Here is a 25136-nt window from a genome sequence, read left to right as displayed (position 1 = left end):
CAGGCTCCCCTCCGCGCGCGCCCCTCCGGCCCGGGCGGCGCAGGCTCGCGCGCGCGCGCAGGCGCGGGAGCGGGCGGGAGGGCGGGCGCGCGCAAACCTGGCGCGCGGGGGGTGTGTGGGGGCGGGAAAGCGCGCGTGCGCCTGTGCCTCCGCGCGACCGGCCGGGGGAGGGAGGGAGGGGCGCGCGGGCGCATGCGCGCGGAGGAGGGGGGCGGGCCCGGGGGGTGTGGGGGGGGGGGGGCGGGAGCGGGAGGGAGCGAGGGGAGGAGCGCGCGGCAAGCGCCCCTCCGGCTCCGTGTGAGGGAGCAGCGGAGCCCGGCGCTGGGACCGGCCCGCGATGGAGTGAGCCCCGGCCGCTCCCGCCCGCCCTACCGGCCGCGCTGCGAGCCCTGCCGCCCGGCTGAGGGCCGCCGCCTCGGGGTGCCGCAGGGGCGCAGCCCGGCGGCGGACGAGCGGGGAGCGCGCCCCGGCCGGCAGGCAGGCAGGAGGAGCCCCCCCGGGGGAGGGGCTGGCGCTGGGTGCCCGGCTGCCGGGCGCGGGGAGCGGAGCGATGGCGGCGGGGAGAGCCGGGCGGCTCCTCGGCTCCCTCTGGATCGCCCTTCTCCTCGGGCAGCCGGACCCGGCCGCTGCCGCCGCTCGGAGCGGCTCCCAGAACCTCCCCACAGGTAGGGAGCCGGACGAGAGCCTGACAGCGGCGGCGGGGGGCGAGGGGGCGGCGAAGGCGGCGGCGCGGGGCAGGGGGCGCCCGGCGGGCCCGGGGCTGTGAGGGGGGCGGCGGGCGGCGCTGAGGGGGCGCGCGCCGGGGGCCGCGGGCGGGGGGGGGCCGCGAGGTCGGTCCCTGCGCTCCCCTCGCGCGCCAGCGGCACGGCCGCGGAGAGTGGCGCGCGCCGGCAGAGGCCACTGCACACCTGCGCGGGCGGTCGTCGGCGCCTGGCGGGGGGGGGGGCAGCCGCGCACCTGGGTCCCCTCCCCGCCGCTCGGCGCTGCCGCCGGTCCGTCAGCTGCGCCTCGCGCCCGCCCGCCGCCGGAGCGCACGTGAAGCGAGCTGGGGCGCGAGCGGCCCCGCCGTGCCTGGGGGAGCCGGCAGGCTGGCTGGGGCCGTGGGGGCTGCGCACCGCGGAGGGGTGGCGGGCAGCCTGCGGCGGGAGAGGAACGTGCCTCACAGCCGTGCCGCGGTAGCCCAGAAACGAGCGATCTGGCAGCGTTTCAGTCGCTGTATTTCTCACACCTTTTACCATTGTTACCGTTAATGATCCCTGATTGAATCCCGATTCTTTATAGGCCATGAAAAACGTAACCTCATCCAGGTGAAGCCTCGCGTGCCTGTGAGAAGCCTTTCTAAAAAGGCCCTTGCAAAAGACCGTTAATACTGTAGAAGGCTCCCTAGTTTTGCAGTAATGTTATCTGCTCGTTTTGCAAAATGCTGGCTTTAAAAAGTAACTTTTTTCCCTTTCCTTGTCAGCAACAAAGTAGTAGAAAGCTTGAAAGGAAATCTGGACGTGAATGTTGAATGCTGGTTGTTGTTGCTTTTTTTTCAAATACTCCTCTGTACGTTGAGTCCTGATACATTAAAAGAAAGCTCTGTGCAAGTGGAATTTGGGAAAAAACCCGAACTGCTGGTTAAATAAAGTGGTTTTTAGCATCTTGGAAAAGAGGGAATTAAACTCTGATATTAAATGGTGTAATTGCCCTGTTTCGAATCATGTTAGGCAATAACGTCCGCAGTAGCTCTCATCTTAGATACTACTTGTGTAGCCATGTATGCCGACTCCTGTTGACAGGGAATATATTCATTCATGTATTCTCTTGCACAGATTTGGAAGCTTTGCAGATTCCAGGTCTGAAGCAGATAAAAATTTCTTTTTGCTTTTGAAAAATACTGTACTTGGATTCAAAGATCTACAGAGTATGTGTAATAGATAAGTCACTTTTTTGATGTCTAAAATCTTACCACGTGACAATTCTTTTTCGGTATTTACTGATCTGCTCACTGCAGTTATGGTTGTGTTGGTTGCTCTTTGCTACTTTAAAAACTTTTATGGTTTGAGGAAATCAAGTTGATAGGTGAAATCTATCTGTTGAAACCAAATGTGTGAATTAAGTCAGCAAAGGGGGAGTGATGTGCTCAAACATGCAAAATAAAACCTTAATTGAAACTGTTTATCAGAGCTGGAATTTAGAAGTATCGTTATGGAAATCTTGGAAGTTCAGGTGAACTCCTACTCTCTCCTCTTTCTCTTTTTGTGGAAAGTGCGTTTATGCCATAGCAAGGGGTACTGTCCCATTTCATCCCTGGTAAGGATCAGGAGCCTGGCTTTCCCTAACCCTGAGGGTGTTGTTTGCAGGTTATTTAGAGGGAGCCAGTGACTGAGGAGGGAGAGGCTTTCTTGGTTCTTTGTCTCGATGAAGATAAGATACTTTATGCATAGTGGGAGTTCATCTTAATTCACGCTCTTTTCCACCTGATTATTACTATTTTTTCTTAAATAGGGGATGTTCCACATACTTTCATATTTAGCAAGTGGGAGAGGGACATCCAAAAGTCCCTCACTGCTCGCAGGAGGGGAGTCTGGTGCAGATGCTCCACCTCATGCATGAAAGTGCTCCCCTTTGTGTTTTAGATGCAAGGATGGCAGTACCATCTTCTGTCCCGTGTTTTGTGTGCAGCTTGACCTCTAGAATGCTCGTAAGAGGCTTGTTACATTGGTGTAAGGGGCCAAAGAGGCCGAGGAGCACCTAGTTTGTAGGTCCAGATGGGGCTTTAGCTGTGAGAACTGCAACTCTGCTTGTCAAGTCTGAAGTGCTACTTGCTGTGTCCAGAACAGCGGGTTTTTAATGGAGGGGGAAAAAAACCCCCCAACAAACTTACTTTTTGGTGTTGATAAATATGATATAAATGAGCAGAAGTGAAGAGATTTGGAAGCCTGTATTCTTTGTAGTCGTGTATGTTTGAGTGACATTTGATCCCATCTATAAATAGCCAGTCATTACACTGTGAAGAAGAAAAGAGTGTAGCTGAATTATTTTAGGAAAAAACTGTGTAACTTCATTTATTTGTGTATCTATGAACCTTAGTATATTTTCTAGTCTATTTGTTTTGCAAGTAAGGTAAAATGAGCTACTAACTTTAGAATTAGGACAATATTTTACTGAGCTAAGGGAATAAAACCAAATAAATCAGTAGTAAGGAACAGGCATCTACCTCTTGTAACTGTTTGAAACTGACTTGAGATTAATGTGAAAACTTTGATCTATACTGGATTGCGTTATTAAGAATAAAATTGAAGTTGGTGTCCCTTTTAATTTTTAATAGAAAAGCTGTGATAACCTATATACACCATTAAGATTCTGAATTAGATTATTCAGAAGCAGGAAATTTGTTCTGTCTCTCCCTGGTATTCTTGAAGTCCTTGGAAGTATCTTTTGTTAAAGGGTAAACTGGCAGTTTTGGAAGTTGACAGTCAAATGAAATGAGAAATTGGTGGGCATGGAAGCTGCACAAGCCTCCCAGAACTGAACAGGTCTTTTTAGTGACATGTTGATTATGGATAATTGGTGCAGTATGTGCTGCTGTATGGGATGCTCCTTCTGGGGTGTGAGAGTAGTGTGCAGATAGCTAAAGAAGATGGGAGCATAAATCACCTGGGTTCCTTAGAAACATAAGGTCTTAATTTGTTTCTGTTTTGTGTGCACTTCTTGATTATTTCTAAATATATCACAAGTTAAAAATAGAGTAGAAGTATTCAGGTCTCGGTTACATCCCAAGGCACTTAAGCATAGGTCTGCGGTTGATATTCCTGTGTCGTATAAATACGGTATATGTCAGCCTTGTGTATTCTGGGTGTTGCAGATGATCTGATAGAAGCAATTTGATTGCTCAGAGCCCCTGTGATGTGCAGAGACTAGTACCACTGCTTATACGCACGTATAAATAGCAACGGTGGAAAGGTCTGTTGATGCTGGAGTGTAGCTCTTGTGAGGGTGAACTATTGTTCTAATAAACTGTGTATCAAGGTGCCTTTCCCCGGGGCTGGGGTGATGCATTGTTGCTTGTCCTCACCAATAACTGCCTAAGTTGCATACGGCTTTTATGGCATGTATTTATTTACTTTATTAGTCATCTAAGAAATGGGTTTGACTTGCTTATGAAGAGTAATAAACTAGTGTTTCAATTTAAAAATTGTAAGATGTGTGTACACACCTGTGCCTAATATTTACCACAATGAAAAACAGCAAACAAAAATTGTCATTTTTGGGGAAAAAAACCCCAACTTGGTCAAGTTACCTCCTGCTAACTTATCAGTGCAATTTAAGTAAATACATAAGGTATATTTTTCTTTATATAAATAAGAATACTTGATTATTCCTGATGATAAAATGTTTTTGTGATTTTTTTTTTTTTTAAGGCACTAACCTTCAACCAGAGATTTTCAGAGAAATCTGAAAACTATGTAGGCACCTAACTGAAGTTTTCTGCATTGCCAAGTAGAGGAGGTTGATAAGAAGTGAGCATGGAAATGGAGTGGGAGTTTAAGAAAACTACACAAAGAGCAATATGCTATGTTTCTTAACCTTTACTTTCAGAATGTAACTTGTGCAGCACCAGCTTGAGTATGATAAAGGGTTTGAAAGCAAATCTTTGTACTATCACTAGTTTGGCATGGAAATAATTTAATGTATAAAACATGCTGATTATGTTTGTAGCTAACTTTTCTAAACATGAAATGTTTTTATATATGCAAGTTCTGTGAAGTTTCACTTTGCATTGTCTGTGAGGTGGTATAACTGAAATTCTTGGTAATAACTGATTAATACCAGCTTCCCATAAGGAATCTGTCCTAGTGTCAAGAGATGTCAGTCAGTGGAAGGGAGGCTTCATGCCGCTTCTGTTTAACCAGTTTGCATTTTAGGGATTTCAGGGGCTGCACTATTAGAATTAAGCTGGCTACAGGGCCAAGATTGCAGCTTCTCATGCGATAAACCTATTTTGTAACCAGTATTGAAGTTGAATTACTTTCCTATGAATGTTAAGAACTGGTTGTTCAACCCCTGAAAAACCCAAAGTCACAGTATGTGTTTGGAAATGGCAGCTGAGGCAGCGCTCTGCTTGCCTGGCCTGTGTGCTGGGCTTGGGGTGGAGAGGTGCTGCCCCAGGTATTGAGGGGTGCTGCTTCAGGCTGTTCGCTGCAACAGATCTCTGTCCCTTGAATAGTTAAATGTAATTGCTTTGAGGCTATTGATCTTGTTAAAAAAAAAAAAAAGCAAACCAGCTCTTAATAGAGAAAATGTCTCAGCACTGTGGAAACAACAGTCATATTTTACTGATTGGATGCTATTGATCTAGTTCTCCAGTTAAATTGCCAAAATGAAAGTGGTAATCCCAATTAATTCCATCTAAATACATAAGCACAATTTGTATGTGTATAGCTGCAGAGCTCTTTAGGAAAACTGAAACCCTAACTTTATATGGTCTTTTGGGTGCTTTAATTTTAAATGTTTGTTGTTTTTTTGGTGTGTTTTTTTTTTTTACTATTTAGTATTCATGCTGAAAAGATTATCTTGATTTTACAAAAGAAGCAGACTATCAATTTATGATAAACCCTTTTTGTGGAAAGTGATTTAATGTTTAATTTCAATGAAAAACATTTAATGTCCCTTTAAAATCTGATCACTGCAAAGCAAAAGGAGATTTTTGGGTTTTTTTTTTTTTTACATTGTGACTAGACAGTATCACTCTACTCATTGCTTCTGGATGTTTTGGGATACTTGTAAGTGATTGGACATGTGGTTGTGATTTATTTTTTTTTTTTCTTACTAGCATCCCTAAAGGTGCTGCTCAGAAAGGGCTGTCAAACTCGAGAACTTGCTGGGCTCTGAATATGTAAACTTACATATTTTTTTAGGTGTTTGCTGATTCTCATTGCCAGTCTTTGAACTTTCTTGGTTCAGCTTTGGTTTGTAGTTGTGACATGACCAGGACAGAGTATGGCATTTTTAGCAAGGAATGTACTGGTAAATCTATGATGTGACAGTGTTTTATTCTTCCTGTTCCTTTTGCATTCTAGTTTTCATAGTTATTCAGTAAGAAATCTTGTCTTGATAAGTTGATGTAGGAACAGTGAATTACATGTTGGAGACAGCTTTTTTTCCTTCAAAATGCATCATTCTGCATACATTAGCAGTGAATTTTCTTTGCTGTGAAGTGGTTTGTGGAGCTGACTTGGTACTGGTTTCCATTGAAGAGTCAGGTGCTCAGCTTGTGCTGAATTTCTTCATTTGCAATTTTAATCTATTGATCTTGGTGCGTTGCATAGGTGTTGGCTCATACGAATTACTTTTTATAATATAATTTTTGGTGGTTCAGTTATTTTGTGTGTCATCAAAGTGTAGTAGTTTGATATTTTTTGGTATCCTCTAGTTGTATAGTTTTGTCCAGACATTTCCTAAAAGATGTGGAAAACCTGTTCTGTGACAAAATTGCTCACTACTTCATTCCTTTGTTCAAAGAATTTGAAGATACTACTGTCCTTTGTAGTGAAGTTAGGCAAGATTTTAATTGTTAGCCATACAGGAATGAATTTTACTGTGTTTCTATTAAATTTTCTTTTTACTATTACCTTAAAAAAACTATACTTGCTGGATTTTGTTTTATTTTCATTTGTCTACTATACAAGCTTAGAAAATGTGTTAGTTTTTGAAAGTAGCTGAGCCACTTAGCAGTCCGTCGATGTTTCAGCCCTTCGGATCACCCGGTGTGTTTTTACTTGGTGATGATGGGAGAGCTATCCGAAGGTGTGACTGCCACCAAATGCCTGAATGTCTTTGTTGTCTTGTTTACTATGGTTAGTAGTTCATGTGTCTTTGTACTTATGCTCCCTTAAAAATTCACTTCATGTTGTCTAGTTTTCTGATCATAATGTGCTTTATATCCTTCTGGGTTTCAGGGGGGTTATATTTCTGCTTGATTGGTATAGCTCTGCTGAACTTTGCCACCTACTGATCTTTTCTAATCTTTCTCTTTGGCTTGGACATAGGGCCAACTTCTGAGTTTTTTTGATTCTAGCTTTCTGCCCTTACATATATGTGGGCTCTTAATATTTTACCTTTGTTTTTATTTGATGTCTCTTTTTTTTTTTTTTTTTTTTGTTTTGAAGCTGTCACATTTTGTGGCACTGGGTCAAAGCATATGTCAGTAGCAGCACAGTTGTCTTCCATTATTATTACTATACTTTGATAAATTTATCTTGTTTGATGTGCTTTTTACTTCTTTGACACATGTCTAATGTTGATGTTGACCTAGAGGAAAACAACGCAGTGCTGCTGCTTTTGAGGTTTGTACCAACACAGGCTTAACCGGTGTTCCTTGCATATTAAAATTTTGAAGTTAGACTTCACATAGTTTTGAAGGGACTTTGTGCTTTTCTATAGCTTCCATCTATTTAATGTTCTGTATGTAGTTTCTGGCCAGGTATTATTGAGTGCTTTTCTATAAAAGTTTTGCTTTATTTAATGTTTTCTTTGCAATGATGTTTTGAGCTGTAGAAAATCTTAACTTGTCTTCATATTTATGTGACTATGAATACATATAATATTTTTATGTCTGTAGCATAGCAATTCCCACTGCGTTGTTTTGGCAGTAAAAACTGTATCTCTGATCATTTTGGCCCCATTGATTTCTCTTTTATCTTACTGTTGGCAGAGACCCCTTTGTATTCTGACATCACTAACCGGCCTGAGCACTCAGAGGCAACTTCCATCTTTTTTTCAGCTCAGTTTTCAGTCTGATGGTCCAAGCAGCTTGCTGCCACTTGGGTTGAGGTGGAGTCAAGTCCTTCTGTATAAGCTTCATTTTTCTCAGGTTTCCTCTGTAGTTAATAAACCTGAACATCTCTTTTTAACACTGCTCTGCAGTTCATGCATTGAAACCCTATAATGTAAATGTAGTGAGAAAGGGAGAACCACAAACAGAGGCTTTGGATATTCTTTCAAGAAGTAGAACAGGCTGCCAAAAGTCATTTAAGTCATTAGACCTGTCATGACTTTTAAAATCTCTTGAGAGTGTATTGAGAAGCGGAGTATAGCTTGCTTTCTAAATTTTAAGGGGTTACTGTCACAGTGGTTAAAAAATGAATAATTGTAACAGCCATTGGTTTCAAGCAGTGTTTTATATAGCAGAGAGGAAAGCTGGGTATTAACAAGATGATGAAATATTTCCAAAAGTAATTTATAAAGCCAGATGCTCCTGTTTGAAAGCAGATGGGGAAAGAAGTATAAAAGAACTAGAAATAGAGGAAAACTTCATCCAGAAACATTTTCTGATGTGTTGGGACACCTAAACAGTTTGTAGTGTACTCCTGTGCAGCGGGAATTGGAATTTTCAGTGTTGTACTGTGAGCGCTCACGTTGCAGGAAATCCAGGTATTTTGTTAATCAGTTTGTGAATCTTTTATTAGAAATGTGTTTGGGCAGATATGAAACACAGCATGTATGAAGTCATTGCCAAATGTTAATCCTGTTTTCATGTGTTCAGTTTCAGCATTTCAGGCTGGCAGTGCCATTAAAAGGGGGAGGAGGACCTGCATACTACGCCCTTCGATTTGCTTTCACGAGCATTTGTGAAGGATGTAGGGAATTGGATCAGCTCCCTGATGTGCTGTGCCATGTGCCTGCATGGGTGCTTGTGTGAGCAGAAGGGAGAGGGTGACACGAGCCTGTTGGAATGGTGTCGTGGGAAGGCGAGGCTGCTTTTTCTGGTGGGGGGTAGAGATTGGCTTAGTATGTGAACGTGAAAAGCACTGTGAACAAAATATACTGCATGTCTTATGTCGCTGTATTAGTCTAATGTTATGACATATTATCGCATATTGATTTCAGATCTAGAGATTAAAACTTCGTTGAAGTGTGCATTATTGTTTTTAAATTACTTTGATAAAATGTTTCATAAAAATTCATCTTTAGATTGATAATGAATTCTCAATTTCGCTTTAATTACGGCTTTGGTTTGTTACTTTTTTCCCTGCACTGAAATCCCATTTGTTTGACTAGTTCTAAAGTGGGAATAAAGTTACAAGTTTCATCTTAAAATACATAGCCTTGTAGAAAAGAAATGTAAAACTATATATAAATAGGTTACACTTTCAGAAAAGGATAGTGGCCTAGTAATTTTTTGAGTGCAGTAGCTGTTTGCTTGCTTGAAGTCCAGAGGAAATCATTTGATGACGATTACCTTGCATAGCATCATTTCAGGTGTCACTTTGAATCTGTCACGTACTAACAGCTGTGTTGTAGCTTTGTGAGGCCAGGACTTTCAAAATCATCCTTGTACCAGTAGTGAAATCCTGTAAGGATAATGCTGAGTTGAAACCTGGTTGGGAGTGTTAAGAAAAGCTTATAGATGTCCTATGATGGGACAGTATGATAGTGAAGGTGCATGGGAAACAAACCAAACCAATTTATGGAGACTTCCAGCCAATTGAATGGTTAAGGATGACATTATCCAGGTTTTCACAGGAAAAGATTTGTAGAAATTAAGTGTCAGGGATGTGCACATACTGGGAGGCTGGTGTGAAGGTGAGGTGTATTTGGGCTGTATAGCTGGGGGCAGGTGAGGGGATGGAAAACTGCCCCCTTCCTTCACTGTTGCCTATCTGTATATTTTTGGTGGTTCTGCAGAGCAGTTCAGGGGAGGGTTCTTGAAATGATTTAATCCTTGTTGCTTAAGGAGATGATGGTAATGCAGAGGTAGAAGTCTTTATGCTGATAGACCTGCCTCTACCAATCAACCGAACAGTGCAACCTGTTGTGACTTGTTTAGATGCTGATGAAGGGATAATCTCAAGGATTACACCTGAAATTACAGGAGTATGTTCTTATTTCTTTGCAAGGGCCAATTTAAACGCATTTTATGGGACACACTATTTTTATTAGCAGTAAGTACTATTAGAGAACATACAGCAAATTTTGGGTGGGACAGTGCTCTTCTGTAATTTTCCCAAGTTGCTTCCTTTTATAGAATCTGACATGGCTTGTTATCTGTTTGAAGTGTAAAATAGCTTGTTTATCCTAATCTTCTCATGTAGTTGTTTATAGCTATTTCAGGTCTTCGGAGCCTTAATTTTAAGTTCTGTAGTTTTTCTTTTGTTGCTATGGATTCTTTTTACTTACATCCTTATTTGAAGTTTTTAATATTTAGTATTTACAGTAATAAATAATAGTATTTACAGTCGTTTTTTAAAAAATATCTGAATACTAAGAGATCAGAAACAGCTTGGATATCTGCAGTGATTTAGTAACCATTTTGATGTTGTGGTTTTATGTAACTTTTTTGAGATGTGGATGAAAGAAAAACGCAAATCATAGCTACAGGAAGCATAGTGTCATATTTGAACTACTGAGTTTTTTTCAGTTGTGCTATTGAGTGTAAATCAGTGTTCTTCACCTTTCAATTTGTGGTCTTTGAGTACACGCAAGTAATAATCTTTGTAAGTGATGTAAATATTGTAGGTCTAGCCTAAAATAATGAGGCAGAATCTGCAAGGTAACACCACAGCATATGAGCAGAGGTTTTAATATTTCAAATTTGAGGGTTCTGGAGGGTAGAGAAGTCTGTTTCTGAACGTGGAGGGAGAAGCCAGACACCAAATGCATCCAAAACAGGATATGATATATTCTGACTTCTAGGTAGTGCTAGTTAAAGGCTGTTTCTGGTTCAGATTGATTGGAAAATCTTGTGCTCATGGTAATAGCATGATCAGCCCCAAAATCTGAAGTGTTATTTTTCTTAAGTAGTTTTTTTCCAGTTTTCTTTCTTTACTGATTGTTGCCAGCTTTTCATTTTACCGAGGAAATCAATCTAAAGGAAAAAGCCAGCATTCATGGTAGCTGAAGATATCTTGTCTATACCACATCTGGTCTATGTGTGCGTTTTGATCTGTCCTGTTGTTTGTTCTCTCTGGAACTTACCTGGGAGGTACCACTGGTCACGGCTCTGTAGCAGAGGTTGAGCCTATGCTTTGGAGTTTCATCTTTGCCTTCCCATTCCTCATGCACAGGCTTTATTACTTTAGCATAGCATTTTCATGCATGTCCTTTGCTTATTAAAATTAAAAGGACCTGTAAGAAACAGATTTTTGCCTTTGTTTTTATCTTTTCTCAAGTTTAGCCTATACAGTTGTCATTCTTTTTTCTGCAGGAGGCTTTGGAAGATTATCAACTGATTGTTTCTGTTATTACAGATTCATCAGTGGAGCATATTGATTGCTTAAATCTAGTTTAGCTCCTGTTACATGGGTAAGTTTATTATTCTTAACTTGCATGCTGAAGGACACTTGCTTATTTTGAGTGCTTGCACTGAGTGGAGGAGAGGGTGTGATGGGGTGATGGTGTACATTTAAAAAACAACCAAAAAAAAAAAAAAGGGCCTTTGTAGATTCTGCCTTACAGCTACTGGTGGTATCAAGTGTCTTGCTGAATTATTACCAAATGCAAATCTAGATTCACTGGCCTATCTTGACTGTGATTCCCTTGGGATACAAAGCAGCTGGAGTGAGTTGGTAAACTGAACCTCAAATCACAACACATTCAGTGAACTACCTGTGTTGCTAGCATCTAATTTCTTGTAATTTTTGCAGTCTTGCTGTCTGTCAGTTGTATTAAGAAGGGAAGGTGGGTTGCAGGTTGAGTTGATGGCTTGTATCAGTCACCCAAAGACTGAAAATTTATGTATTTTTTAAAAAAATGTGCAGCTTTTCACAGAACAAAATCAAGAAATGGTTTTAACATATGAAATGCAGTTGAGGAGTTCAGACAGATTTAACTTTAACCTACAGTGTCAGAAAGAAGGTAGAGCGTGGTTTCAGCTAGGGAGAAGTTGATACATGTGTCCTAATGCCTTTCTCCTAGCTGTGTGGTTATTGTCTGGCATTAGCTGTTAGCACAGGTCTTCGGAAGACTGAAGGGTAAAGGTCATGTCGTTACCTGAAACACCTGAAAGGTAATGGTAGGATGGGGTCATAATCTGTTTTTTAGGGTCCAGCAAATTGTTATGGATGTTTTTTGCTGACTTTTTTTTTTTAAATAACTTATTAGTAGTTTCAGAAACAGAACTTAATCTTTCAGGGCTTCCAGAGGTGCTGTGTAGGTGGGGAATTGTTACCTATTCTCTGCAAATAAGCAGAAATATTTCTGTTATTAGTGCTGTGCCGTTTTTTGATTGTGGAAGCTGTTGTGGGTTTTTTAGGTAGCATTTTGGAATTCTAGTAACAAGAACACCTTTTGCTTCATCATTTGGAAAATAACTCATCAGGCAGTTTTCTAACAGATTAATAGAAGGGATTTAGATGTTGACCAAATGATATCTGGGTATCACTGTAAAAGCAGATTCACATTTGATTCATTCTTCTATGTTTTATGATAATAATTGTTACATTTATGCAATCTTTTATAGCAGTCTGAACATCCGTGCTTGTTCTGTAATTGCTTATATATTCTTCCACACAGCCTTCAGTGGTGTCTGTGTAGAAGTAATTTCAGTTTGAGGTGCCATTTCCTAAATGTTTGTAGAAAAAAATATGACTTGTTTTCAGGTCTTCGGATTTGCATGTGCGGGTAAGATAGAGTGAAGAAAGCAGCCATAATGTATTCTGCAGGGGCATTACTGCTCACTATAAAAGAGGTGAAAATGAAAGCATGAGCTTGAGTAGGCCAGTTGGGGAAAACCAAACTTTCAGAAATCCCAAAATGTCTGTTTTGTGATTGTAACTGACATGCATTTTAGTACACCAGTGAGCATATCAAGACTCAAAGCCAATTTAAGATGGTGTAAATATCTGACAAAAATTGTTTGTAAATGTAGTCTGCGTGTCCTTTCTTTAGCAGGCTTTTGATGCAGGAAAAGAGCAATGAAACAATCATTCTTCCCACAGAAAGAATAAGTTCAGTAATTTACCGCAAAGGCATTACATGTTAATTATTTGTCGTGCACTTCACCTTTAATAAACAGTTCTGGGAGTGTGGTTGCTGTTTCTTTCAGGTTAGCTCCTCCCACCCCTCCCCTTTGTGTAAACTCTGTAGTGCATTTTCTCAGCAATTGCCTCCAAAGTTACTACTAAGCTGGATTTCACAACTTTCTGATAAAATCAGAAACATGTTCTGCAACACATTTATTTGCCGTGGCTTTGTCATCCCTATGTCTTAACTTTTTTGCCTATAAAGATAGACCTGGACCTGATATGATTTTCTTCATACATGTTTTTGCATTTTCAAACTTTGATTTACAGAAAACAGTCATAAAAAATTGTTTATCATGGAAGTCTGTAAAACTGTTTGTGACATCTGGCATCATCACCTTATGATACTAGACTAAAAAAGAAATCTGGTGATCAGAACTATCACAGAAGATGGAAGTTGCGCTGGTCAGTAGGTCAGTCTTTTTAGATTAAGCTGGTAAATTTTTGAGAAACTGTCCTGATGACTTGGAGATACTTTTGAGCACAGCTGTAATAGCATGTAAGATCTTTCTCAAGTTGCTTCATGATTTTTGGTGTACAAAAGTGTAGATTTTCAGACTGTATTCTGGAATTCAAACATAACCTGGTTTGTGGCATCCACAAGGCTAAACTTACATACAGTTTCCTAATTAAGTCACATAGGTAAAATCCCTGTTAGAATTTGAATAAAAAAATTATGGATCTGTTTGCTGATGGCTTTTTCAACCCTGAAAAAATCCTAGGTTTTCTTTTGCATGCCCCCACTCCACAGCTGTCTGTGGGAAGTTGTATGCAACGGATAATGTAGTGGGAGCAGAGGCTGACACCCACCTCCCCTACACCCTCCTTTCAGGCAGTTGTAAAGAACAGTAACGTCCCCCCTGAGCCATCCTCCTCTCCAGGCTGACCCCCCCCAGCTCCCCCATCAGACTGGTGCCCCAGCCCCGCTGCCCATCCCTGGACACGCTCCAGCCCCTCCATGTCCCTCCTGCAGTGAGGGGCCCAAAGCCGAACCCAGGATTCCAGATGGGGCCCCACCAGCGCCCAGTATGGGGGGATGATCCCTGCCTGGCCCTGCTGGCCACGCTGGTTTGGACACAAGCCAGGGTGCTGCTGGCCGCCTTGGCCACCTGGGCACACTGGGGGCTCGTGCCCCGCCGCCCACCCGGGCCCTTCCCCCCTGGCAGCTCCCCAGCCCGGTGCCCTGGCCCGCAGCTGCCTGGGGCTGGTGTGACCTGCGGGCAGGGCCTGGCACGGAGCCCCGGGGGCCCTCAGACAGCGGCCTCGGCCCTGGGGCCTGGCCTGCCCAGCCCCCCCCTGCAGAGCCCCCTGCCCCTGGGCAGATCAACCCCCCAGCTGGGTGTTGTCTGTGACCTGACCAAAGGGGCACCCAACCCCTTGCCCAGATCCTCGATACAGACAGCCCTGAGGAGCAGCATGTGTGCCCGGCAGCTCCATTCACCACCAGTCTTTGCATCCAGCCAGATTTTTGGTCAGCGTACGGTACAGGCATCCCAGCTGTGAGCAGCCAGTGTCTCCAGGAGAATGCGGTGGGAGGCTGTGTCAGAGGCTTTACTCAAGCCTAAGTAGATACTATCCACAGCCTTTCCCTCATCTGCTAAGCGGGTCACCTTGTCACTGGAGAAGATCAGGTCCGTCAAGCAGGACCTGCCTCTCACAGACCCGTGCTGACTTGGCTGTGTTTGTGTCTGGTTGTCTGGTATGTGCTGCATGATGGCACTCAGGGTGGTCTGCTCCATAACCTTCCCCAGCACTGAGGTCAGGCTGACAGGTCTGTAGCTCCCCAGATCCTCCTCCCTGCCCTTATAGATGGGTGTCATGCTGGCTAACCCCTCATCTGCTGGGACCTCCCTGGTTTGCTGGGAGTGCTGGTGAATGATTGGAAGTGGCTTAGTGAGTGCTTCTGCCAGCTCCCTTAGTACCCTCAGGTGGAGCCTATCTGACCACATAGACATGTGCGTCAGAGTGGTGTAGCAGGTCACTGACCATTTCCCCTTGGATTATGGGGGCTTCATTCTGCTCCCTGTCTTCCAGTTCAGGGGGCTGGGTACCCAGAGAACAACTGGTCTTGCTATTAAAAGCTGAGGGAAAGAAGGTGTTAAGTACCTCAGCCTTTTCCTCCTCCTTTGGCACTATGTTTCCCTCCACATCCAATAAGGGGTGGAGATTCTCCTTAGTCCTCCTTTTTGTTGCTAATATATTCATAGAAACATTTTTTATTGTCTTTTATGGCAGTAGCCAGATTAAGTTCTAGTTGGGCTTTGGCCCTTCTGATTTTCTCTCTGCATAACCTCATGACGTCCTTGTATTCCTCCTGAGTTGCCTGCCTCTTCTTCCAAAGATCATAAATTCTTTTTTTCCCTGAGTTCCAGCCACAGCTCTGTGTTCAGTCAGGATGGTCTTTTTCCGTGACAGCTCATCTTTTGGCATATGCAGCTGTCTTGCTCCTCTGCCTTTAAGACTTCCTTCTTGAAGGATGTCCAGCTTTCCTGGGCCCCTTCGCCCTTCAGGGCTGCTTCCCAAGGGACTCTGTAAACCAGGCTCCTCAGCTGGTCAAAATCTGCCCTCCAGAAGCCCAGGGTGGAAGTTCTGCTGACCCCCATCTCCTCCTCCAAGAATCAAAACCTACCATTTTGTGATTGCTGTGCCCAAGATGGCCTCAAACCATCACGTCACCTGCAAGACCTCTGTTCACAAATAACATTTTCAGTGGGGTGCCTTCCCTCGCTGACTCCCTCACCAGCTGTGTCAGGAAGGTCTCTTCCACATGCTCCAGGAAACTCCTAGATTGTTTCCTCTGTGCTGGATTGTGTTTCCAGCAGACATCTGGGAAGTTGAAGTCCCCTACAAGAACAAGGGCGGGTGATCATGAGACCCAGCTGCTTTTTGTGCTGGTTGGGTGGTCTATAACAGACTCCCACCATGTTACCTGCCTTGTTGGCCTTCCTCCTGATTCTTGCCCATAAACACTCAACCCTGTTGTCACCACTGAGTATTGATCTGCTGGCTCTTCCTGGTTCTTCCTTCATCATTCCCTGCAGCTGGAAGGACAGAGGAGAAGACTGCTTGGGATGACTGATTAAGAGATCAGGAGCACAAGGCCTTGAAATCTCTTGATTGCCCTTGGATTTCTTGTTGCAGCTTTATCGCTGCCTACCTGAAAAATCAGTAATGGATAATGATAAAGGTAAGGAAGGGAGATACATACAGTACAAGAAAAATTGAGTTGGATGCAACGTGGCTGTGTAAGGGAGGCAGAAGGTGGTGAGCTGAGCTAGAGAGTAACGCAGACGCTTGTTAGGCAGCAGCACTGACATGCATAGTGTATCAGATGACGATAGTAAAAGAGTTTGACAGATCTTTTACTATCTTCCTTTTTTCTGTGCAAATCCACCTTGGAGTGGGAATGAGTTACATGTGCTGAGGTTTGGATTTTATGTGGTTGAGTAATGTGTTTGTACGCAAGTCCCTTACACTTTTGCTGGATTTGCAAATTGAGGTAGTTACCTATAATTTTTTTAAAAATTGAAATTCATGCATCTTTAATGCTAATGTAATGCATAAACGCCTACATACTTTGTAGAAGTAGGATTTCATTTGATAAAGTTACAGAAATATAATTTGGTTTCATAGGGAGATTGTTGTATTTACTTTGTGACTTGCTATAAAGCTCTGAGGCTCTGTGAGGGTATTGACGCTGCTCAGCAAAGCTGCGAGGTGAATAGGGCTCCGGAGGACTGAGGTGGGGAGGGGGAGAATATCTCCCCTTCCCCCCCGAGCTGGAAGGTCCAGCGTTTACACTCTTCATAGCTGTCAACAATTAGCTTTTTAAGTAAACATGGAAAAGGTTTTTAAGTATGTGAAGAGGAGTATAATTATGAGAACCTTACTACCTTAATGTGGCCTGGAAGCCACACTGGGATTGAGTAATTTTATTTAGATATATTTACTTGGCTAAGTAGGTGAATGTAAAATCCAAACCTGAATACTATAGTGAGGGCCTCCTTCCTCAGGATTGTTTTCTTTCAATTAGTGTGGTGCTTGGAGCCTTTCTCAAGTGTTCCTCTTCTTCCTTACTGTAGAAGAAATATTTTTCCTTTCTTAATGCTTTTTTTTAAACCACTTTAACCCTTGACCACTTTGGTATGAAGCTGAATAGAAGAAGAATAGAGTAGCTGGCAGTGCCTGTACCAAGATGTGAAATAGGAAGGAGAGGTCTTGCTTTCTAATTTTGCTTGTTCTCTTTTTCTGGTACGTAGCACATCAGTGCAGGAGTAGAAGCCTGCCTCGCTTAATAAACACTTACAGACTTTGGTTGCATCCTGCAGGAGTGTAAGGCCTTTTAATGGTGCAGAAGTATCACAGAATTTTTAGAAGTCTTAATTTTTCTGAAGCTTAAAAAATGCCATTAACAGTTGTAATTGAGAGTCATTACCAGTATTGTGAACCCCAAAAGACATCTGTGTTCTTTCCTAGACTTTGGATGTTAGAGAGCTAGTCTTTTTTTCTGAGGCTCGCTCTAATCCTGTTGCTGATATTTTCATTGCTTGACAGAGCAGAGGAATGTCTGAGGCCGCAGCAGGGGGCTGGAGAAAGCTGTTAGCCATCAATGGCAGCAAGGGTTGAGCCGTGATGGGGGAAAGGCTCTGCGCTCCCCTGTGTTTGAAAAGCAGTGGCTAGAGCCCAGCAGATTTTCCTTCCCAGGACCAGGAGGAGTAATTCACACACGGCGCAGCACGCTTGCCTTATGGTGTGGGAAGAGATGAAGGCTGCATTTATGCAGCTTTATTTGCTCGAGAAATTAAATGCCATTTTGTAACTGTGAGCACCAAGGACCAGGATTACAACCATTTGCTTTATACCTGAAGCGACTCTTGCTGTGCCATGCCTCTCTGGCACCAGCTTTGGCTAATGGTTGTATCACAAAGATTTTTAGTGGCGATAAAGTATAGAAAGACTAAGAACTTAAAACATTGCTTCCAACGTGATGGCTATTAAAGCCAAAGCTTTTCATAATCTGTTGTGGCAGTTTGGTTATTGTTCTTAATTCACTCTTGCACTGGAAGCATTTTCATGGTGAAAAGCTGTTTTGTGGATTTATACAGAGAGAGAACTCCTGAGTTTTACATCTTGGCAAGGACAATACATATACTATGAGAGCTAAATGGATTTCATTATCCCAAAGACAAATGCAGAAGAGCCGCTAAGAAGTAAATATATATTCAAATTATATTTCTGTCACCACAATTGATTTCATATATGAATTAAACATAAAAAATTACTCTTTTGATGTCTGAGGTTAAACAGTTAAAATGTTGCTCTGGAACATTACAGAACACTGATGTATGGACAAGTTACATGGAAATGTAGCTGTGCATTCTTGACGTTTATCCAAATATTAGTCAACGTTGTAGCCCTTTGATGCATCCTTTGCTTGAGAATTGTTATGAATCTCACTGATCTTAATGATGCTAATATTAAGTCAATTCTTTCTGTGAAAACTGAGTAGCTGATCAATATACAGATATTTTTTTGTGTGAGTGCCAGAAATTGATTTTAATACTACTTATCTGTCTCTAGCCTCCCTGGGTTCTCGAGACGTTGTTTTAAGAAACAGGTAGAGAAGTGTCTTTTATATGGGTATTAGTTTTGTGGCATGGTACGGATCTGGCAAAGGAATTAAACTTATTAAATGTATGTAGTCATTGCAAGGATTTTTCATGTGGGCTAAACAATATAGTTTCTAAACATTAAAACAGTGAGGTTTGTGGGAATACAACACGGCTGCCTTGTGTCTTGAAAGCTCCAAAGAAAGCACTGTAATTATGTTCACTTCACTAATTCAGAAGAATACAACCTGTGAATTTGACTTGACATTTGAATCTCTATGGCATGAGAACTTCAGGATACGTTTTTAATTTGCATAGTTGGAGATAAAGGGTACCATGCATACAGATCTATGCTGCTAAATTTAGACGTAAAGCATAATATTAGCTGAAAGACCTGCTTGAAAATAGTTTGAGAAGTGTACTTCTCTCTTGCTATAGAGCAGTACAGACAAGCTCACCTTGTGGGGACTTAGCAAATGGCGAACCTCCTCGTAATCTCAAAGGCAGTTCTCCCAGTGAAACAAAGGTCTGCTGGAAGGGCATGTGTATGGGGCCCACAGTGCTGAAAGGCTGGTGGCTGTTACTGACCAGAGGTTAAAGAGCAGCGCAGCACAACCTAAATTGTTAAAATACGATCGTTGTACTGAAGCAACTGATACAGGGTGGGTAAGAAGGTGCTAATCTGATTCCTTTGTTGCACCATTTCATAAGCTTGTGAATTGAGGTGGTGGTGTGTGCTGGTAATAGCAATTCCATTGTTTGTGCTGTACTGCTCTCTTACTCTCTGAAATACAGAAGTTATTTTAGGCATTCTTGGGTTCTTTGAATTTTGTGTAAAGGTGTAGTTGCCGAGTGTTGTCTGCAGGTGTGTGACACAGGTAATGGAAGCGGAAGCAGTGGCTGCCCATCGGGGCTTCAGTACTGCTTTGTCCCAGGAGCTGGTCCCTGTTAATGATGAGGACCTGATGGTGAGACTAAGCTACACGTTCTCTCACACTGGCAAATCTCCATTGATTTATACTTGTATACACTTCTTGTTTTCCTTAGCAGGTTTTTGCTACCTTGGTAGTATATTTTTTTCCTGTAGATCTTTACGTATTTCAGCTGCTGTGTGAACCTAAAGGAATTCTATAGACATGAAATGACATTAGCAATTGGCTGGGCACTGTACTCCGCTGTGTGCGCCCTGTCTCCAGTAGCTGTTTCTCGTGGAACTAGGCACTTTGCATGCATGCTGTTTGTTTTGAAGAAAACTAGAAATTAAAATAAAATGTGTCAGTCTTTTCCGAACAGTTTTCATATGGAAATAAAGCTACTTGGCTTGTTACTTTGACAAGTGAATTTTATTGTAATGTGCTGTTTCACTGTTGTTTTGTGCAGATTACACCATTCTTATGCATATAGTCTGGTCACATTATAGTTTATTCGTGACTAAAAATTATTTTGGAGAAGTGCAGAGCTGCTAGCAGTTGTCACTTTCCTGAGTCTTTCTGAATGGCTTGAAATCACTATGAACTCTTGAACTGTCGTTTCTTGTTCCTTGGAATATTAACTTTATCACTTAAGAAAGGAGCACAATTTGTGTGCAAAGAATACACAGTATTTCATCATTTCAATCTCCAATTTTATTTTATATGGAAATCAAGATACAAAATTCCAAACCTTGAATATTCTCCTGTGACCGCAGGGTGTAAGGTGACCTCCTTGGCTCTGGTCCCAGTCCAGGAATGTATAGTTTCTTTGAGTTAGACTTTGAAACAGGTATTACTTTACAATTTAATTGGCTGCATACATCTCAAAAAGGATATAAAGCAGTGGGTTTTTCCACTATGGAGACATAAAGGCTTGTTTCACAGAAGAGGAGGCATAAACAAGCTGGTACAAGGAACCCTGTATGAACTGAGCTATACTGTATACTTCAAGGAGGGGGGGCAATCCTGATGATTTTTTTTTTCCTTGTGGGTTTTGGCAAGGTCAAACAAAACAGTCAGTGTTCTAGAAAAACTAAAAAATTCTTTTATATCTTGAAAACATATTTAAAGACCCCCCCTGGTCTTTGTGCCTTACTGCAAAGATTGTTCAGTCTAACTTTTGCGGGAGGTTCTTGCATAGTATGGTCACTGTTGTGTTTTGTGTGTTCTGGTGACAATTTCAGATCTGGGGCAGCAACCAGCTGCTTTGAAACCAAAAGCCACTGACAATTAGAGAAAAGAAAAAGGAAAAAAGTTTTGTAGGGTAAACCCTTTGTTTTGGAGGCTTTTTCTTTTCTCTCTCTCTTTTTTTTTTTTTCTTAATAACGGAAAGTGAGCTAATTAGTGTCTGTAGCTGGATCCAGAAGCCTTTTGCTGACCTATATTCAGACCCCTTTCATCAGCTCCTGTGTGGTTAAGATCTTCATAGTAGTTATCTAGCAGTAAGGAGTCAGAAATTGCAAGGAGAGCGGATAGGCCTTTTAGTCCTTTGAATCTTGTGCTAGTTGTTCATTCCTTACTTCAGTGTTTTTGGCTTATCTTCAATTTTAATCTTACTTTACTCTTTTGACCTTCCTTCTTTGTAATCTGTGGCTTTTAATGTCTAAAAGGTCCTAAATATTTGATCAAAATAAGACATAATTCCCCTTCTGAAGAGAATAAATCACTTTAAAAGTGGCAGAAAGAGAAACCATATGCAGGCAAAATGTAGTTTGAGGGGAAAGATACAGTGTGCAAGCATACACAATCAATTACTGAAACCTGGCACTAATGATCCCTCTGCTCCTTACTTAGCCACATCCAGGCTTACAGTGCAACTTAGGTAGTTTCCATTAATCTATTTAACGTTAAGAGCTCTGGGCACAGAACTTTTTCATGGGCATTCTCTTAAAATCTCATTTTCTCCCAGTTGCCTCTGTCCCGGTTTCCCCGGTTTCTTGTTCAGGTGTACTCGGTGTGTTTCAGTTAGCCAGCTGCATCAAGACTTATGTCTTAATTATTTTGAGGGGAGAACAGGGTTGTAAGTTAGTGTGTCTCTGCTGTTTCATAATTGCAAGTGGGACACAGTAATAATGTGTATCCTTCCTAATGCTTTTTTAGTAGAGTTTTTCTGCTGTCCACGTTTGCAACAGCTTGTCTTTTATGAAAACCTGATTGCGGAACTACCACGTTCGTATTGCTCGGACTTGGAACTAGAGGATAATCTTGTTACTGCTAACTAGTGGAGGTTGTTAGAGCTTTGAAGATGTCAGGTGCTGCAAAAGTGATATGCAGTCTTCATCCTGAGGTAGAGTTAATCAAACTGATGGAACATGCAGAGGAGACTGCAGATATGGGTAACATCTGTGGCAGAATAGGTTATAGTTACTGAAATACTTTTAGTTACAGTGTTTTTCTCTTGTGGATTTGGTTACTAATAACAAGTTGGAAAAAATTATTAATTATCACTCTTCTCCCTTTTTACAAAATCAGAGATGTCATTTTCAAGCAATTCCTGGCTTGTTAACTCCTGTACGTTTTGTCTAATCCTATCTGAATATTTTCTGGCAAGGTGGTTAAAATATTATTTAAACATAGTGTGTCACTTAAAGCTGATGTTTTTTCTTTTGAGAAAGCTAAATATTTAAAATTTTGCCCACTTTATAATCAACATTTATATTAATGCATAACTAAATATTCTGGCAGTACAAGCCTGACATTTAAAATAAATTAATGTGAGTAGGCAGGGGAAGTCACTCAGTGAGCACTGGAAGTAGAGTTTAAGTGATCAGCTGGATTCTGACAGACATCAGGCTTCATGCTAGTGCAAGAAACAGTCACTTTGATGGAAATTCAGTAGATACTTCACAGAACCTGAAAATATTAATAAGGAACAGAAGAATCAGGGCAACTGTGTCTTCTGCTCCAGTCTGTAAATTAAGAAGCACGTGTGAGAAACAGAGATCACAGGACCTTGTGATCAAAGCTGTTCAGCTTAATGACTAGAGAGACTTTTGTCAATAGATCTTAAATGTGTGAAACATGGTAGGTTTGTAAATCAAAACCATTTAATGTTTATTGTTTAAAAAAAAACCCACAAAAAAACTCCAACACCCAAATAACTTTTCCCGGTGTTTACAGCATTCAAGTTGATTCTCTAGAAAAGCAGCTTGATGCTGATATTAAGTAATTTTATGTAATAAGTATTTCTTTCTATGTAGTAACATGTAAGAGTAGTACAGATGGGGTTTAGGCAGTACGATTGCTGATACACATAAAATAGCTTTCTCAGTCCAAAAATTATAGTATGATTACAGGGTATCATCTTGAAAATTACCAGCCTGGCTTTGAGGGGGAAAGATTTAGAAGAATGAAAATCATGATTTTTAGAACAAGTGGGGGATGGGATGACACAATAAAACTCTTTTCTTGTTCTTGCAGAGTAATAGCATTAATAAATTGTGTATCTTTCTTTTTTTTCTTATCCTGTGTTCTGACTAAGCACTGAAAGGACACCACCCGACAAAATCCTGACTTAAAAGTTCTGTTGACTTAATATTTTTTAGCTGCAAGTACAGCACTTCTATGGAAGATAAGTCTGATGCAATTTTAGTAAGTAACTAGTGTATTACACATTAAGATCAGTTGCAGGTAAAATTTTATTACGTTAAAATGGAACAAAAAGGATCTGTTGCATGTGCAGACACATTACTGTTTTGGAAGGAATTCTTTGTTGCGTCAAAGGTAATGGAAAAATAGGGGTTTGGAGCATGAAGAAGCATCAGGTTAAATGCATCATGAAAGAAATGCTTTTCTTCCCCTCACAATGCTTGTGGTGCTTTACTACATACTACTTTTTTTCTTTCAGACTTGCCCCCCAGCTTGGTTTTCTATTTGTGATTGGAAGGTGTGCTGCTTACAGGTGAATTCTAAAAAGCCTAAGACATTGGGCATTACCTGATCAGTTCATTCTTACTCTCCTTCCGTACGGTGGTAGGTTTGGCCAAAAGAAAAACCTATTGTTAGTGAGTCAGAAACAGGCCTGTGTCTGCATTTTAGGAATGTGCTTTTAATAGTCTTGGATAACTTACCTCTCAACAAGAATTGTTGGTGTTGGAGCTGCAAAGACTGAATAAACTTCCTGAGAGGAAGCAATTATAAAATATCCAGGAAGTTATTAGGAAATGCGAACTTCTGCTCCTGTCTGCTAACTATATGAAGTGGTCTGACTTCATGCGGTGGAGCATGAAGTCCATTGAAAAAAATGGACTTGTTCTTCAGTAATGGGAAACTTTTTTATTGACTAGATGTCAGAAATGTGACATCAAGTACTGTTAAAGCTGGGGCTTTTATAAAGGTTCCTAGCCACCCTGAGAAAAAGGGTTCGTGGCAGTTCTTCAGTGTTCAGTACTCTGCCCTGCTGATAGAAATGGATCTCATTTTCATTATTGTTGATCCAGTTTTATTTTTGAGTAACAGCTTGTCAACTTCACACTGTACTTCTGTCTGGGAAAAACAGGCAAAAACCCAAAACAAAACAAATGACAAGGGAAGTGTAACAAGAGAGGCAGACCTGAAAAGGGAGGCATAGAAGATGAATTTCTCTGTGTTGCCTTCTAGCCTGATAGAGGCCCTCCTGGCTGCGCTGCTGCTGCACTGCTGTTCCAGTGTGTTTTATCCTCGCTAGATTAGATTGATCTTAAAAGAAAGGAGGATCATCTTCATGCGATTAAACACCTTTTATGGTTTTGATTTTTTTTTTTTGCCTGTTTGTTTTGCCTTGTTTTATGCAGAACTGAAGTCTATTTGGATAAATAAAATTGTAGATGATTGTGTTCTTGGGCTGCCGTAATAGGCATGGTTTCTTTGGCTTTGTCTTATTAATGTAAATCAGAACTTGCAGCATGCAAGTACATAGTCCCAGGTGGAATAATGATTAGTTAGTTAACTGCAAGTGTTACAAAAATATAAAATCAGTCTATCCTCTTATGGTAATGTAGATGAGGAATAGCTTTTTTTTTGTATTTGAACGCAACCATTTTGAAACTTGAGCAAGTTCAAGTTCAGATTTTTCCTAAATCTGATAGCATGTAAAAGTATCTCTTGAATTTGAGAATGTTCTTGAGGATAGCTGAAAAACTTGCGAAATTTCTCTGGTTTCCAGGGTGTGAAGGAAAAACATTAACATGTAATGTAATGTATATTTTGTGGAAGTACTTTTACCATTTGTCACAGATGCTGTTAACTTGTTTTACTGAAAGACTCCAGCAGAAGCTTATTGAGACAGCTGAAACATATTTTTGAAGTTGCAAAGTGCTGTATTTGTCATGTTAATTTTGTAGTTGTTTCAGGGTTGTGTATTGCTGCCCTTTGCTGCTGCACAGACCATGCCACTAAGAACCCTATCCAGCTGCTTCATCTTCCCTTTCCTTTCCTAAAGCTTAGCCTGGCTCCATGAGACACCAGTATACAGAAAGAGCAAAGTCTGTGGTGGGCCATGTAAAGTAAGACAGACTATCTGTAAGTGTGGTCAGCATTAGTTTGTGTATTCTCCTCCTAGAAGTAATTCT

General features: G+C 41.7%; 1 protein-coding gene across 9 annotated transcripts in view; it reads left to right on the top strand.

Moving 5' to 3' along the window:
• Positions 1–247: 247 nt before the first annotated feature.
• Positions 248–25136, top strand: part of NEO1 (neogenin 1) — a 212119-nt gene continuing 187230 nt past the window's right edge. For all 9 annotated transcript variants that reach the window (XM_056345733.1, XM_056345732.1, XM_056345735.1 and 6 more), the window contains exon 1: positions 248–665. In XM_056345733.1, coding sequence (XP_056201708.1) covers positions 551–665 — 115 coding nt within the window. In that variant the 5' untranslated portion in view covers positions 248–550. The remainder of the gene's footprint in view (positions 666–25136) is intronic.

This window comes from Falco biarmicus, chromosome 7, assembly GCF_023638135.1.
Source record: "Falco biarmicus isolate bFalBia1 chromosome 7, bFalBia1.pri, whole genome shotgun sequence".
Taxonomy (NCBI): Eukaryota; Metazoa; Chordata; class Aves; order Falconiformes; family Falconidae; genus Falco; species Falco biarmicus.
Note: the sequence above shows the minus strand (reverse complement) of the source record. Positions and strands in the feature narration are given on the sequence as shown.